The sequence below is a fragment of the Antechinus flavipes genome, chromosome 2, assembly GCF_016432865.1.
Source record: "Antechinus flavipes isolate AdamAnt ecotype Samford, QLD, Australia chromosome 2, AdamAnt_v2, whole genome shotgun sequence".
Taxonomy (NCBI): domain Eukaryota; kingdom Metazoa; phylum Chordata; class Mammalia; order Dasyuromorphia; family Dasyuridae; genus Antechinus; species Antechinus flavipes.
Genome location: NC_067399.1, coordinates 377,408,383 through 377,424,482, shown reverse-complemented (window position 1 = coordinate 377,424,482; position 16,100 = coordinate 377,408,383). Strand labels below are relative to the sequence as shown.

Here is a 16,100-nt window from a genome sequence, read left to right as displayed (position 1 = left end):
TTTTGAATGCTTGTAAGAATTTTTTCTTTGATGTAGAAATTCAGCATTTTAACTTTGACATTTCTGGAAGATTTATTTTGTGGTTGCATTGAGAAGTTAAAGGGTGGATTTTTTTTTAATTTTAGCCTTCTCATTCTAGTTGAACAACAATTTAAATTTATGATTTTTTGAAGTACACTGTCCATACTTTTTTGTTATGGTTTTTGGGGAATCCAATCATTTTAAAATTATTTCTCTGGGACCTTTTTACTAAGTCAGTTGAATTTAATATCAGATAGCTTATATTTGCTTCCATTTCCCCAGTCTTTTACCCTTGTTTTTTTGTTTTTTGGTTTTTGGTTTTTTTTTTTTTTTTTTTTTTTTGGTTTCTCATAAATTTTGATTAGTCTATTCTAGTTTTCAAGAAGTCTATTTAAGTAGTTTCCAGCTTTCTCCTCTAAGCTTATTTATTCTTCCAGTCCTTTCCTCTAGAGCTTTTATTTAATTTTTTATTCATAATTTTGCTTATTCCAGTTATTTAGAATGTGGTCTTTGTAGAAAATTAGAAAATCTTTTTTTTCCTTTTAATCTCTTCTTGCAGTAACAAAATAGTTCCAGTAATTATGGAATTATTCTTTCCTAGGTTCGATTTTTGGATGTCTCTGAATTTTTTTTAGTAGATAGTGACTTGCTTCTTTTTTTTTTTTTCCCCCCATTTCTCTGGCTTTGGTTCTTGAAGTAGGGCTCTCTTCCCTCCCCCCCTTCCTGTTCCATTTTTGGATAGGATATGTAAATCTGCTTTTTCTCCAATTAGGTCACCTCTATTATCTACAGTGATTTCTATTTCCTCAGATTATCCATTCCTGGATTTTTGAGATTCAGTTTACTTTCTATATCCTACATCATCTCAGGAAAGTTTTATAAACCTATTTATCTCAAGGCCCAGGCTTCTCTGTTCTATTACAGCAACACCCAAACTGGTCTTCAGCTTTTCTCAGCAGAGCCCTTCATTCTTAATGCCTCAAGACAAAAGGGCTTGCCAACTATTATAGATCTGATTCCTCTCTGGTCACACTGAGAAGCTTCCAAGTAATGTGAAAACAAACTTTTTTGCCTTAACTAATACTGACATGGCTAGTAGTACAAAAAAGTCTGGCTATCTTTTTATGTAGTTTGTGAGTACAAGAAATCATATACTAAAGTTTTGCATTGAATTTGTTGATCATTTATTGGTCTGGTGTGATGCATTTTGTTTTATTTTTGCTGAAGTAGTTATGTGGGAGCACCACTGCCTTCCGCCATTCAGACAGCTGTCTTGTCTAGGCCCTTTTCCACTTTTCATTAGCTCTAATTATTTTTCTTATATTAAGCTGAAATCTGTCTTCCTGTTTCTTCTGTTCACTGGTACTAGTTGAGAAGGATACAAAATAAGCCTAATTTATTTTAATGTGACAAGCCTTAATTATATAAATATGGTGATTGTGCCCTCTCTTAAAGTTTCTCTTCTACAAGCTAAATATCCCTAGTTTCATCAACCTACTTTCATTTGTATTGGTTTCCTTTTATCATGCTTTAGACATGCTCCAACTTCCTATAAGATGATATCCATAATTTGTTCAGCTTTGTCCTTTGATGGGTTACTTTGGTTTCCAGTCCTTTGCTACTGCAAAATGAGTTGTTATAAATATTTTTGTACATATATGTTCTTCTTCTGTCTTGATTTCTTTGGCAGGAGGGAGAGGGAGATATAATAGGCCTACTGGTGATATTGCTGGATCAAAGAATATAGAAAAACTGTGTATAATAGATAATGAGTTTTAGAAATCAATAAGTGAAGTTATTTCATTTTTCAGCCAATAAAATTTCATTTCATTACCCTAATGGGAGAAATTAATAATGGAAACAGTTTTTAATTCTACTTTCAATTAATATTTAAGGAAAAATTTAGTATGCTAAGGTGGGGTCCTCAAACTACGGCCTATGGGCCAGATGTGGCAGCTGAGGACGTTTATCTCCCTCACCTAGGGCTATGAAGTTTCTTTATTTAAAGGCCCACAAAACAAAGTTTTTGTTTTTACTATAGTCCGGCCCTCTAACAGTCTGAGGGACAGTGAACTGGCTCCTATTTTAAAAGTTTGAGGACCCCTGCTAAGGTTTTTTTGAATCTAATATAATTTTTATTTTTGTGGAGATTTTTCTGGAGGCTTAGAAAAAGGAATAAACTAGAATGTCATAAGTAATGGAATCAAAATTGAAAGTAACAAATATTTGCCTTTCAAAGAATACCTTTACCACCATTAAAAAAAAAATCATGTGGCTATTGCTCCCAAAATCCTATTTCATCCCAGATGAAACTAAGTGGGTAAATGGCATAGTTAGACCATTATCTCTCAAGAGCAAAGACCTTACATCTTGCTAACTAGTATTTGCTGATCCTAAACTTTTGTGCTTTTCCCTCCATATTGCTTTCTTGACAATATTCAGTAACCCTAAATTGGTGAGTTTCTTGTGCTATTGCCCATGACTGGTATATTTCCTTTTGACAGCTGGCAAAATTTAAATTAATTAAAAGTTAAATTTAAAAATTAAATTAAATTAAAATTAAATTAAATTTTTAAATATTTTGCTAAGTTGAGAGCAATTGGTAATAAATATCCTTGCAAAGGTCTGTGGTGAACTTCCTGAAAAATCTTCAGGAAAAGAATAAGTTTAGAGTGTGATGATAGCAAGGTACATGTAAGGAGATTGTGTATGGCTAAAGAGTAACAGTTCCTTATTATTGGAAAACCTTTCTTAAGTCCATATATGGAATGCATCTCTTATTTAAAAGGGGGTGGGAGTGTTATACTCCTTGAAGCTACTTTATTCCCCAGATGCCTGTCTTTCCATTATTGTCTGTGTTTATAGCTGTCCTTGTTGTGTCTCCTGGATGCATTGTCTGCTACTGGTCCTCCTCTCTAATAACATGGTCAGTTAATGTAAGAAATGGTGATGAGTATAATGCTTTACTCTCTTCTGTAATAAAAGGATGAGTCTGACTCTTTAAGGTACTCCAGAACCATGAAGGCTCCTTAACATCTTTGCTGCTAGAATGGTCTACTGTAAAAAATTTCTCTAGACCCTGTAAGGTCTCTGGAGCATTGATTAACAAATTGTGATCTTCCTCTCTCAATTTAATAAAAAATGAATCTTATCTTTATTAATCTCAGTTATTAATAAGTAGTTGTTGAGTTGAACTAGATGTCGTTTAATATCAGAAAAATAAAATCTTCCCTTCTGCCTTTCTTGGCTATTTTTGTTATTGTTAAATAAATAGTAAGTTCAATTTAACAAATATTTAAAAGTCCTCGCCATGTATGAAGTCCAATATACAAGTGACAAGTGAAAAAGACAAGCCCTTTTTAAGCTTGAGCTCTTTGGGTGCTAATAATCAGCTATTTGATTTAAGGGAATGATAAAGAAATAGTCATACAAAACCAAGGAGATATGAGGTTCAGAATCAGGGTGTATTGAAGTGGGAGGAGGAAGAGAAAGGGAGAGAGAGAGAGAGAGAGAAAGAGAGAGAGAGAGAGAGAGAGAGAGAGAGAGAGAGAGGAGAGAGAATGAGAACAGTTCAAGATGATGGAAAGAGGATTATCCTGGGGTTCAGACATTCTGACTTCCACTTTGGAAGAAAAATGGGAGAAGATATGGTTTAAATACCATACCTCTTAAAATTCACATTGGTACAATCAAATTTTCTCTCTAAAATTTAAAAATTCTGTAAAGAAAAGGGGTAGAAGATAATTTGGAAGAAAGTATAACTAAGAAAGTAGGAAAAGGCTAGAACTAAAGGCAAAAAAGAAAAGATCCGTAGAAAACAAAACAAAACAAACTTTGAAACAGAATTATTCCAAGCTTATTGACAGAATAAATTTTGTAATATAATCATTAACAATTAAGATCTGCTAAAAGAATGATATGATAGAAAGAAAAACAAGGTTAGAATAAATCCTGATTGATGGAATTCTTCTATCTATGGGTAAAAGAAACATTCAGGCAAAATACAAATTATGCCAAAAAAATTAAATATCTGACGTCCTCCTTCCGATATATCTGTTAGTGCCCTGATAAACTACAAACGGTTCACTCCAAGTGACTCCAAAAGTATTTGCTTCAGTTAATTTTTTAAAAGTAAAACAATCGTGTTAATCATATGAGTTTTTTATGTAGTTATAAAATTAATCTTTTTAATATATGCTTTAAAAATGGTACGTCTCCAGATTGTAGGTGAAATGAATTAAAGTTTTTTTTAGAAAGTATACTTTTTGGTAGAAAAAAAAAGTATTGACTGATATTTTCTTGTTTAGCAATTTGTATAATTTATATCACATTCATTCTATTTCAGAATAAAATTTCATAGTTTATACTGATCAAAAACAGTTAAAATTATTTTAATTAATAATGAACAAATCTAAAAGAAATATTATTTCACCTTGACATACTAATAAGCTATGGGTATAGGGGACGTGACTGTCGTAATAACTTATACCTACTTCCAACGGGTGAAACGGTATATTTCATTGCATCAGTAGTTGTGTTATACAATGTTGAAGAACAACTTCAGAGACATTATACTGGTCATAATGATGATGTGAAGTGGTGAGTGTATAAATTTTTCAATTACCAAGCTATGTTTTAAGACTTTAAATTATTTCAATGGCAGAAGTATTAATATAAAATTTGTTAGTATTGGGATTAATATAACAGGCAGTATTGTTTACTGAGAAAAACAGTGGGCTTGGAGTCAAAGACATAGGTTAGAATAAAGCCTCTACTATTTACTACAGGAAAAAAATCACTATTAGCCTCAGTTTCTTCATATGTAAAATATGGAGCATGTATGGAGCAAATGGGTTTTTGTAAGGAAATAGTTTTCCTAACTCTAAACATCAGAAATGTGAGCAGTTGTGTGATAGGTAGAAAACAGCAAAAAGGCAAGAAAGAAACAAAAAAACAAATTAAATCATATGTACAAAAGACTTTATAAATTTGAAAGTATAACTTATATGTTGATATTATTAACAATTATTGTAATTATTAAACTAGCCATGGTAGTCATGGTAAAATTGTTTTCCACCAAACTGGAAAATCTCTTCCACAAAATCACCTTTCCTGTTAGCTATTAGTGATCTTTTGCCACTCTGCTTACCTTACGATCATAGGTCTAGTACACAAGCATTTATTAAATGTCCACATTTATTAAATGTCTACCTTATAAGCCCTTATGGGATGTACATACAACTGACCACACAGGAAACTACTGCTTGAGATTTCTTTAACAACCACCTAAAGGCTAAAAGTATAGACTAATTTCCTTTTTTGTTTTAATTTTTTGTAGATGTAGATATAGAACTTATGTTTTTTTATTATTTTATTATTTTTATTTTTTGAATTTATAATATTTTGATATATGAATAAAATAGTAATTAACTAACACATTTTTGATCCCTAAATTGTACATAACAATCTTCTGACTATTTAAGCATTTGGTCATTCAGAATATTAAAGAGACAATGTTGACTTTTTAAATTATCTAGAAAATGAAATTCTGAAATTATAGGACTACAGAATATAAAAACACAGACTATAGAATGTTAAAGTAGAAACAGGCTTTTGAGATCCACTGATCCAACTTTTCTACCAATTAGTGATGTGACCTCAACTAAGTACCTTCCCTTCCATATTTTCCCTTATATACAATGTTTCCACAGCTAGCTAGTTAGTGAAAGAATTAATATCAGAATTTAGACTTTCTGAATCATGGTTCAATGTTCTTTCTACTGCTGTACCATTGAATCCTGACTATATGTCATCACAACCTTTATCTTTATTTGTAATTGCATGTCTTTCTGAATTCCCAGTGGAGTATGATATCTTAAGAAAATGGATTTTGTTCTTATTTTTTATTGGTTATTCTCTAGTGCATCCAAGCTCCACATCATTATTAATAAATATATCTGGCTGATGAATCATATTAATAGATACCATTTTGAAAATGATACCTTCTAATCACAAGCTTTAAGAGTATCTGGATACATCACAAATTATTTTGATCCTTTTGAATTAAAAAATTAATATTTTTAAACAAATTTATGTTTTGAAATAAAAGTCCTAACATAAGTAAGAAAAAATGAGTTAATCATGGATGATGTCAGGAAAGTTATTTGAAAATATTTAATGAAACTGAAATGACTAAAATAAGTACTCCCAGCAAAATGTATATTGACTCATAGGTTTAGAGCTGGAAGATACTTAGGTTATCTTGTTCAATATCCTCATTTTTACAAATGAGGAAAATAAGGCTCAGAGAAATGACTTGCCCAAGATCACATAGGTTCTAAGTGGCAAATCCAGAATTTGAACCCAGATCTTATGGCTCCATCATGAAGAATTTTTTTCTCTGCCCAACCATCCTTGTTTCATAACAATGTGATTGATACAACTTAATTAAATGGCACTATATATATCATAACATTATGAAACTTTATTATAACATCATTCTTCCAATCACTTCTAATGAGATGTAATAATGAGATGCCAATAGGATAGTAAAACTATCACTAATTATCCTTGTATTATTGTTTTGCCCTATATCTTACATTTTGGATAACAGTTTACTAACTTTATGTCAAATATTTCTATAACATATACTGTGCCTGAAAACATTTAAAATTGTTTCTAATCTAAGTTGATTAATCATTATGTACAGATGAAATTATATTTGGAATAATATAACTGTAGCTTCTCTTTAAAGTATACATTTTTAACAAATATTCCTTTTCTAGCCTAGCAGTTCATCCTGATAGGATCACCATAGCAACAGGCCAAGTTGCAGGTACATCTAAGGATGGAAAAGTGAGTTGATATGTTTTTCATGTAATCAAAATAAACTGGTGTCAGGCAAGAATTATTTAATGGTACTATTGTTTAGTTATTATATTATGTAATGTGCTATATAATGATTAATCCTTTATTAAAATCCAACTTTAATTTCTAATTAAAAATTTGTAGACATTTAAGATAAAAATGGCATTATCCACCAAGTCCTAATATTGTGCTTTGTTGTGGCATGAAGGTGATCCTCTATTTCCAATATCTATATGGAGTGAAGACACACTTGGATTACAAATATACTTAACTGGAGAAAAGCAAAAGGCAGTAATGTTAAAAGAATACATGATTTCTATATAAGCAAACATCATTGACCTCAAAAACAGGCTGTACTTAAGAATTTTAAGCCTCCCAGAAAAAAAAAATTGGCAGATTGAAAAGCATAACTACTATAATTCCAGAAATAATGAAAATTGCCCAGAACTTCTGAATATGGGGGGGAAAGCCTCATCTAAAAGAATATCTAAATAACGCACAGGAAGGGAAAAAGACATTTCAAATTCCAAGGCACATGATGATTAATCTAATAATTCCAGCTACAAACAACAAATTCTGCAAGTACCCAGAAGACCTTAAAATATACATGAAAGGAAATTTACATAACCTAAGATTATTTTTTGCTACTAGAAACCCTAGAAAGGAATAGTATATTCTAAGAAGCAAAGGATACAAATACAAATAAAAATTTCTTGAAAACAGCTAAGCCTAATCTTCAGCATAAAAATATGGATATTCAACAAATGAGAAGTATTTGAGGAAGGGTGTGGGTGTGGGTGGGTAGGGGGAGATGTATACACACACATACTTACATAGACGTATATGGATCATTTTTAAGAAGAAAGGAAAAAAGTTTTTTGTTTTTTTTTTAAAGGGGATATCATTAGATTTCTTAAAGTGCACAAGAAAATAATGATGCAAACAGAATATAAGAAATAGAAGTAAAAGTAGAGAAGCAGAATTGAAGTACTATGTATTAAATCCTACAATTCCCCCATAGGTAAATCAGTCATTCAGTAAACATTAAATACATATTTTGTCACTTTGCTAAGTGCCAGTGATACAAATATAAAAAGGAAACTCACTCCTTGCCCTCAAGGATTCTATGGAAATGACAGAAAAAATAGGAGCACACAAAAGAAAACTGAAAAATGGGAAAAGAGGAGGGCTGAGGGCACAGTGGAGGTCCACGGCAAGGAATGAAAAATGTAGCGATGCCTGATGTGGTAATGGAAGCTTTAAATGGGAGCTTTAGGAGGAATTCTTTACTACAAAACTACAAAAACTACAAAACTGACTGTTCCAGTCAGAAGGATAAAAGGTACCAAGGGTACTGAGATATGAGTACCAAAACTGATACAGTCTTGCAAGATGACAAATATTTTATGATGAAGTTTCTATGGGGCACAGAGTCTAGTCTAAGGAGCACAAACTTGTGGGAAATAAAATCATATTTTGCATAAAATCACAGAGTGGGAGGGTGCATAAATGGGGAGGGAAGACATGGAAGAGAAAATGTGATATATGCTTATCAAATATCTGAATGAACAGTGAAGAAATAATCTCTATATGTTATAAGAAAGACTTAAAGCTTGCTTTTTCTTTTTAGTAGGTTTTTCTTTCTTTTTGTTCTGATTTTCCTTTTACAACGTGACAAATATGGAAATATGTTTAAAATGATTCTACATGTAGAATGTATATCAGATTGCTTGCTGCCTTGGGGAGGGGAGAAATAAAGGAAAGGAGAATAAAAAATTGGAACTCAAATTCTTGCAGAAATGAATATTGAAAACTATCTTTTACATGGAATTGGAAAAATAAAATACTATTGAGGGGAAAAAAACAAAAAGAAAAGAAAGAATTGTAGGAAAATGAAAAGAATGGGAGAAGGGGTGGGTTGAAGCTACGGGAAAATATAAGAGTAATGTCTCAACCAAAGGAGGAAGTGGTTCCCAATAAAGAACAGGTACCCTCAGAGTTATATAACAGCAATGGAAAATGAAGATCTATAGATTGTTGATACACAGGGAGATACTTTCAAAGTATGTCGTACCTCCATGTATGACATATTTCCTCTGGATAAAGGAAATTGGAATTCCTTAAAAATAAAAGGCGCACAGGAGGGTAAGAGGCTATGGACCCAGAAATGAGATAGTTTGGGTCAATAGGGAAGAGTACAGTAGCATTGAACTATGTGATTTGACAGATGATAATTTGCACTGGTTTTATCTACATCATTTCCTTCATGAACTTATAAGAGTAAGACACAACAGGATAAAAAAGGGACAATGAGGCAAAACCTATAAAGACAGTAATAGAAGAAATTTGAAGAGCTCAAACTATATACTTGTGACCATTAACTGCATAAGGATATTTTTTAAAAGTTAAAAACAAATGTGTAAATAATGAATCAGGATTAAGAAAAGAGAATTAATGAAGACAAAAAAAGCAGAGAAATTAGAAATTAAAGAGGACAGGAAAAGGAACTAATCACTTAGGTAATATAGATAACCAAGTAAAAGAAAGAAAAAAAAATCAATAATTGAAATCGAATCCCAAAATGAAAGAAAAAGTTGACAGATGGGGTAGAGAGAAGAAATAGTATGAAAGCAATTTAAGCAAAATGAATAATAAGGACAAAGCACTAGCTTAAAGGAGGTAAGAGAACAAAAGGAAAAAAAACTTTCTTTAAAAGAAAGCAATACTAAAGACAAAAATGGAGGAAAGTAAATCTTTTTCTCACAACTTAAAATATTAATGTAAATCTTTTTCTCACAACTTAAAATATTAATGGATTAGGCAATTTAGTAAAATGAAATAAAGTGATAGAGCAGTGAATAGGAAAAGAAAATTCCACAATTCGTTACTGACAAGAAACATATCTAAATAGCAAAGACATTAGTTCTATTATTAAAAGAGAGGCTAAAACAAAATTTACTATTCACGAAATGAATTTTTAAGAAGCAGTTTCTCTCAAGTTATTAGAAAAAATTAAAATTCATGTTATCAATAGGAAAAAATAAGGAAATTACATTTTTAAAGAACAATAGACACTGAACTAATATTTATATAGAACTTAAATGTACAAATGATATAACATCCAAATTCACAGAAGAAAATTAACCAAATTGCAAATTTGCAAACTTCAAGAAGATAGAAGTAATAATAGGAGATATTAATATTTCTTTCTCAGAGCTAGACAAATCTAAACTTTCTTTTAGATTTAAAAAATGAATAGAATTAAACTGAACAAACTTTTAAAGAATATAGAGTTAATTTTTTTTTGTTCTAGATAGGATTATGAGAGAATGAACATTTACTGGTATTTCATGACAGTTTTATAAAAATAGATAGTTTTACAAAAATAGATTTTATAAAAATATTTACTTGCAAAGAACTTGCAAGTAGATATGAAAAAGACATACTCTAAACATACCCTTAATAGACTACAACATAATAAAAGTAATCAATTTAGAAACATGAAGGAAAAGATGCATTCCTAATTAGATTCTGAATAATGAAATCCTAAATAGTGGGCAGGTAAAAGAACAAATCATAAAAATAACTATATGAAAGCTAATTATAATTATGAAACAATATAATATTTCTGGAATTCAATTAAAAGGAATAAACATATCACTAAAAACATGCATTGACAAAACAAAAACAAAAGGATTGATGAGCTAAATATATGTGTGTATAAACATTTAAAATGAGAAAGCCAACATTATTAACCTCAAGCATAAAAGAAGAAATTTGAGAAATAATTTGGACATCAAAAAGAGCTGATAACTAAAAGCAGTTTTAAAAGACTTAACAAAATTGATAAACTTTTAGCAATCATTAAAAAACAAGGTAAAAAATTAAACTAGTTATCCAATGAATAAACAAAAATAGTTGTTCAAAACTAATTATCCAGGGAATTAAAAAATATAATCATAAAATGAAAAATAAATGGAAAGTAGATGGTAGTTGTTAAAAATTTTTGTTTACTTGAACAGCTTAATACATAAAGGATAAAACAACAAGGATAAAAAGAATCTCTTTTACTTGGGGGGGGGGGGGGAAACAAAACTTTGTATAATTATCTCTGATAAGAGCCTAATATACAAGAGGCAAGTGGGTGTCTCAATGAATAAAGGACTGAGTCTAGAGCAGGAAGTCTTGGATTCAGATCCAGTCTGAGATACTAGCTGTGTGATCCTGGACAAGTCACTTAACCTCTGTTTGCCTTAATCCATTGGAGAAAGAAATGGCAAACCACTCTAGAATTTCTGCCAAGAAAACTCCATATGGAGTCATGAAGAGTCTGACATGACTGAAGAACAACAACAGCAATGCAAGATATGTAGACAACAAATATACAGGCACAAAAGCTATTTCTTAATAGGTAAGTCATCAAAAAGATATGAACAAATAATTTCCAAAAGAACTGCAAATTATTAGCAGTCATTTGAAAGAATGCTCCAAATTGTTAACAATAAAAGATATATAAATCAGTACAACTTTGAAATTTTACCTAACATATAGCACATTATTGGCAAAGATGCAAAAAGATTAAAATAGCCATTTGTTGTTAGTTGTAGAAAAATAGGTACACAGAGCATTGTTGGTGGAGATGTGAATTGGTCCAGTTAATCAGTAGAGTAATTCATAATTGCTTGGAGAAAGTGAATAAAAAATTCATAACTTTTGATGCACTTTCCACTCCTGGTTTAAAAAAAAAAAAGGTCTAACATTACATAAACATTTATAGCAGATCTTTTTGTAGTAGCAAGGTACTGAAAATAAAATAGATCCCCATCATTTGGGAAATGACTTTTTAAAAGACCTCACAATGGTACAATAATGTAATGGAACATTCATGTGTTATAAAAGTCAATGAATATAATAAATACAGGGAAGGATGAAATAAAGAACCAGGAAGTATTAACACAGTAACAACAACAATGTAAATGAAAAGTACAACAACAACAAAACAGTTAAACTAAATATTTCAAAATTATAAGCAGATTTTTTGATATGTTGATTAATATTATAATTTTGAATAACCAGTTTAACAGTTTTGTTATTGATATGTTTTCCACTTTCTTCCTTTTTCTTTTTTATAATGGATGGCTCTCTGGAAAGGGTTAAGAAGAATTCAAGTGGAAATGTGAGTGATATGAAAACAAAAATAAATCAATAAAGTTTATTTAAAAAGTCAAATTGCTAAAAAATCAGTACCACAGACGTTACTATTTGATAAAGCAGTTTTCTCAATTTAAATAACTACAGCAAGACTACAAAGAGCCTAAAAGCCACCTTAGTTAACAAATACTTCTTATGACCAAACAGAGAGAGACTTTATAGCTAAGGGCAACCTGGTTTAGAATATAAATTTATTTGTAAAATCTTTGAGGACAATGGCAAAATATTGTAGATGATATAGGGGGAAGCACTGAAAGAAAAAAAATTTTTAAACTTGATAAGAAACTGAATTAAACAATCATCATGGGGGCATTTAAGGATGAAATTGGAAAAAGGACAACAAATATAAAAAATGGAAAAAAGCTGATTATTTTTATAACAAATTCTTTGCTCTATCAGTGACAGTAAAACCACCACATTTCAGCTCTAACATTATAGTCCCAGATGTGCTATATAAGGAAATGGAAATGAACTGAAGAACACAGAGATGAGATGAACAAATATATTAGGTCAATTGTACATAGAGAAATTTGATATTGCATGTGACACAACTTTGTGGGGGGGTTTGAAGGATCTATTCTCAAGGTATATAAAGAAAAGGAAATATAAACAGGTTGGCAAGGGGAAACCCTAGGCATTCTTGCAAAAAAAAAAAAGGAGTTAATAAAAGCAATTAATAATAATTATTGGGCCATGTGTTTATTCATCCTACTCTACAAAATTTATATGAAAATAATCCGTGCTCAAAGCAAAGGTATTCTTTGCTTTGATATGAGAAAGGATCATTCAGGCTTTTGTGAATGATGATCTTTAGCAGATCATAGCATTTATCACAAAGCTTGTTGAAAAGACTGGAAAATACAAAAACATGATAGTTTTTACATACCAGAAGACAGCTATTATGCCTTGCAAGCCTCAAGTCATCTTTTCTTCTGTAAACTAAGCAACTTTTAATTCCTATAACAAATTCTCAAATGGCCTTCCCTCAAGGCCCATCACTTTCCTAATTGTCCTCATCTAGGGTCTCCCCATCTTGTTATAGTCTTAATATATGGTGCCTGGAACTGAACACAGTACTACATGTTATCTGATCAAATCTGAATATAATGGGATCATCATATCAGTTGTGTAGGACACTATAATTCTCTTAATGCAGTCCAAGTTTATGTCAACTTGGAGGGGGAGAGGGAGGGGGGTACCATATCACACTGACTCATATGGAACTAATTTTAAAACTCTTAGATCTTTTCATATGAACTGATATCTAAACTTTACCCTTTAATTCTTACTTATGAAGGTAATTTTTAGAACACAAGTGCAAGACTTTTATCACTTTTAAATTTTAGTAAGATAAAATAGCCTGAGATCTTTTAGATCTTAATGCATCATTCAGTATGTTAGCTATCCCTTCTGGCTTTGCATCATCACTTCTGCCAACTCAGGAATCTAATATTAAATTTATTTGAGCCTGGTGACTTGAAATCATCCAGGATAGTAAGCTATTTTCTAACATCTTAACTTCACTATGACCTCTCTTGTTTTAGTCATTTTATTTCCTGTTCCAAAAAGGAACAGGAAATTTTAATTTTAATTTTTCTGCTAGTTTGTTTAAAATATATATATATTATTTACTTATTTTTAATATTTAAAAAACTATTTCCAAATTCTTTCTTCCTCTCTTAATCTTTCCTTTATCCACTGAGAAGGCAAGTTATATATCAATTACATATATGAAATCATGCAAAACATTTTCACATTAAGCCCCTTATGCCCCACAAAAGTCAAGAAAATAAAGAAAATGGGAAAACTATACTTCACTTTGCATTTAGAATTCATCAGTTCTTTCCTTAGAGGTAAAAACATTTTTCATCATAAAATGTTATCTTGGATTATATTATCTTGTGTTAAGGACCATGCCTAAGAAAAGGGGAAGGTCAATTCTTCAAGAGCCTCCACAGCTGTGAATCATAACATTTGAAGGAGTTGCAAAGCAGCCCTACTAAGGCAGTGTTCCTTGTGGATTGGTAATGAAATAAATTGGAGACAAGAGGGAAGAGGAGAGAGGTCAAACAACACAACTGCCTCTCGGTCTCCTTGTATCATCATCCTGTCACATGAAGAGATCCTTTCTACAAATCTCAGACCTCCAGCAGCCACTGGAAGGTGACTCCCATATCATGACAATCTTGGATCATAGTAGCAATCAGACTTAAGTTTTTCACAGTTGATCATCATTATGATATTGCTGTTTCTGTATATAATGATCCACTAATTCTTTTCACTTCACTTTGTCATTGTTCAATTGTTTTCAGTCATGACCAACTTTTCATGACACTATCTGGGATTTTCTTGGCAAAGATATAGTAGTAGTTTGCCATTTCCTTCTTTACCTCATTTTACAGATAAATAAACTGAGGCAAACAGAGGTGAATGATTTGCCCAGAATCACAGAACTAGTAAATGTATAAGGCCAGATCTGAGCTCAAGGATGAAACTTCCTTACTCCAGGCTTGGTACTTTATTCACTATATGCCACCTATCTTTCCCATTTCACTTTTTATCATATAGGTCTTCCCATGTTTTTCTGAAACCATTTTCTTCATTTCTTATAACATAGTATTATTCCATCATAATCAGATGCCATAACTTGTTCAGCCATTCCCCAATTGATGAGCATCCTCTTAATTTCTAATTTGTTGCCACCACAAAAAGAATTGCTATAATTATTTTTGTACATTTAAGTTTTTTATCTCTTTATCTCTGGTAGTATTGCTGAGATAAAACATATGTACAATTTTATCATCTTTTAGGCATAGTTACAAATTTTCACAACTATTTAAAAACTTGACCAACAATTCATTAATGTACCTATTTTCCCTCATCCCTTTTACCATTTGTTATTCCTGATAGGTATAAGGTGATACCTCAAGATTGTTAAAATTTATATTTCTCCAAACAATAGTGACTTAAAGTATTTTTTCATATGACTATAGATAGTTTTGTTATCTTATGAAAATTGCCGGTTGGCAATTTACTAATTGGGAAATGGCTCTTATCTTTAAAAATTTGACTCATTTCCCTATATGTTTGAGGAAAAAAAGGCCTTTATCAGAAAAAAATTGCTATAAAATTTTTGATATTGCTTCATTATTATACTTTTATCAAAATGTAGTTTTTTGCTTTATCTGAGATCATGATTAATAGCCCTGCCTTTTCTACTTCATCTAAAGCATAATAGATTCTGCTCTATCTCCTTATTTTATCTACATGTGTGTATCTTTTTGTTTCAAATATGTCATATATTTGTTGGATTCTGGTTTCTAATCTATTCAACTTCCATTTTATGGGAGAGTTCATCCCATTCACAGTTAATGATTACCAATTATTTCTTTCTATCCTATTTTCTTCTGTTTATCCTTCTCTCTCTCTCTTTATTTTGTCCCTCCTCAAAAGTGTATTTTGCTTCTGACCAATGCCACTTTTGATCTCCTCCTCCCCCCCCCCATTTTGTTATCTTTTTCTCTTACCTGATTTTGTTCCTCTTAATCTGTTGGGTCTAATAAATTTGTGTGTGTGTGTGTGTGTGTGTGTGTGTGTGTGTGTGTGTGTGTGTGTGTGTTCTGTCCTTTTTAAACCAATTCTAATGAGGCTAAAGTTTAAGCACTGCCTGCCATCATGATCTTTTCCCCCTCCACTGTAAAAGCTCTTTTAGTGTGACTTTTTGTGAGATAATGTTCCTCATTCCACCTCTTCTTTTCCTTCTTCTTCCATTGCATTTCTTTTTCTCACCTCTTAATCTTTTTTTAAAGATCATACTAAGATCCTTCCTGATAGGCATATAAACAGTTTCATTTTATTGAGTTTTGTGATTTGTCTTTCATGTTTGCCTTATTATACTTCTCTTGAGATCTTGTGTTTGAATATCAATTTTCTAATCAGGTCTGGGTTTTTTATCAAGCATGCTTGGAAGTTCTCTATTTCATTAAATAGCCATTTTCTCC

The 16,100-nt window shown here is 31.2% G+C and overlaps 1 protein-coding gene across 6 annotated transcripts in view; it reads left to right on the top strand.

Moving 5' to 3' along the window:
- The window catches only part of EML1 (EMAP like 1), a 189,040-nt gene that overhangs the window by 112,034 nt on the left and 60,906 nt on the right, over nt 1-16,100 (top strand). For all 6 annotated transcript variants that reach the window (XM_051978396.1, XM_051978395.1, XM_051978394.1 and 3 more), the window contains 2 exons: nt 4,471-4,620; nt 6,807-6,876. In XM_051978396.1, coding sequence (XP_051834356.1) covers nt 4,471-4,620; nt 6,807-6,876 — 220 coding nt within the window. The remainder of the gene's footprint in view (nt 1-4,470; nt 4,621-6,806; nt 6,877-16,100) is intronic.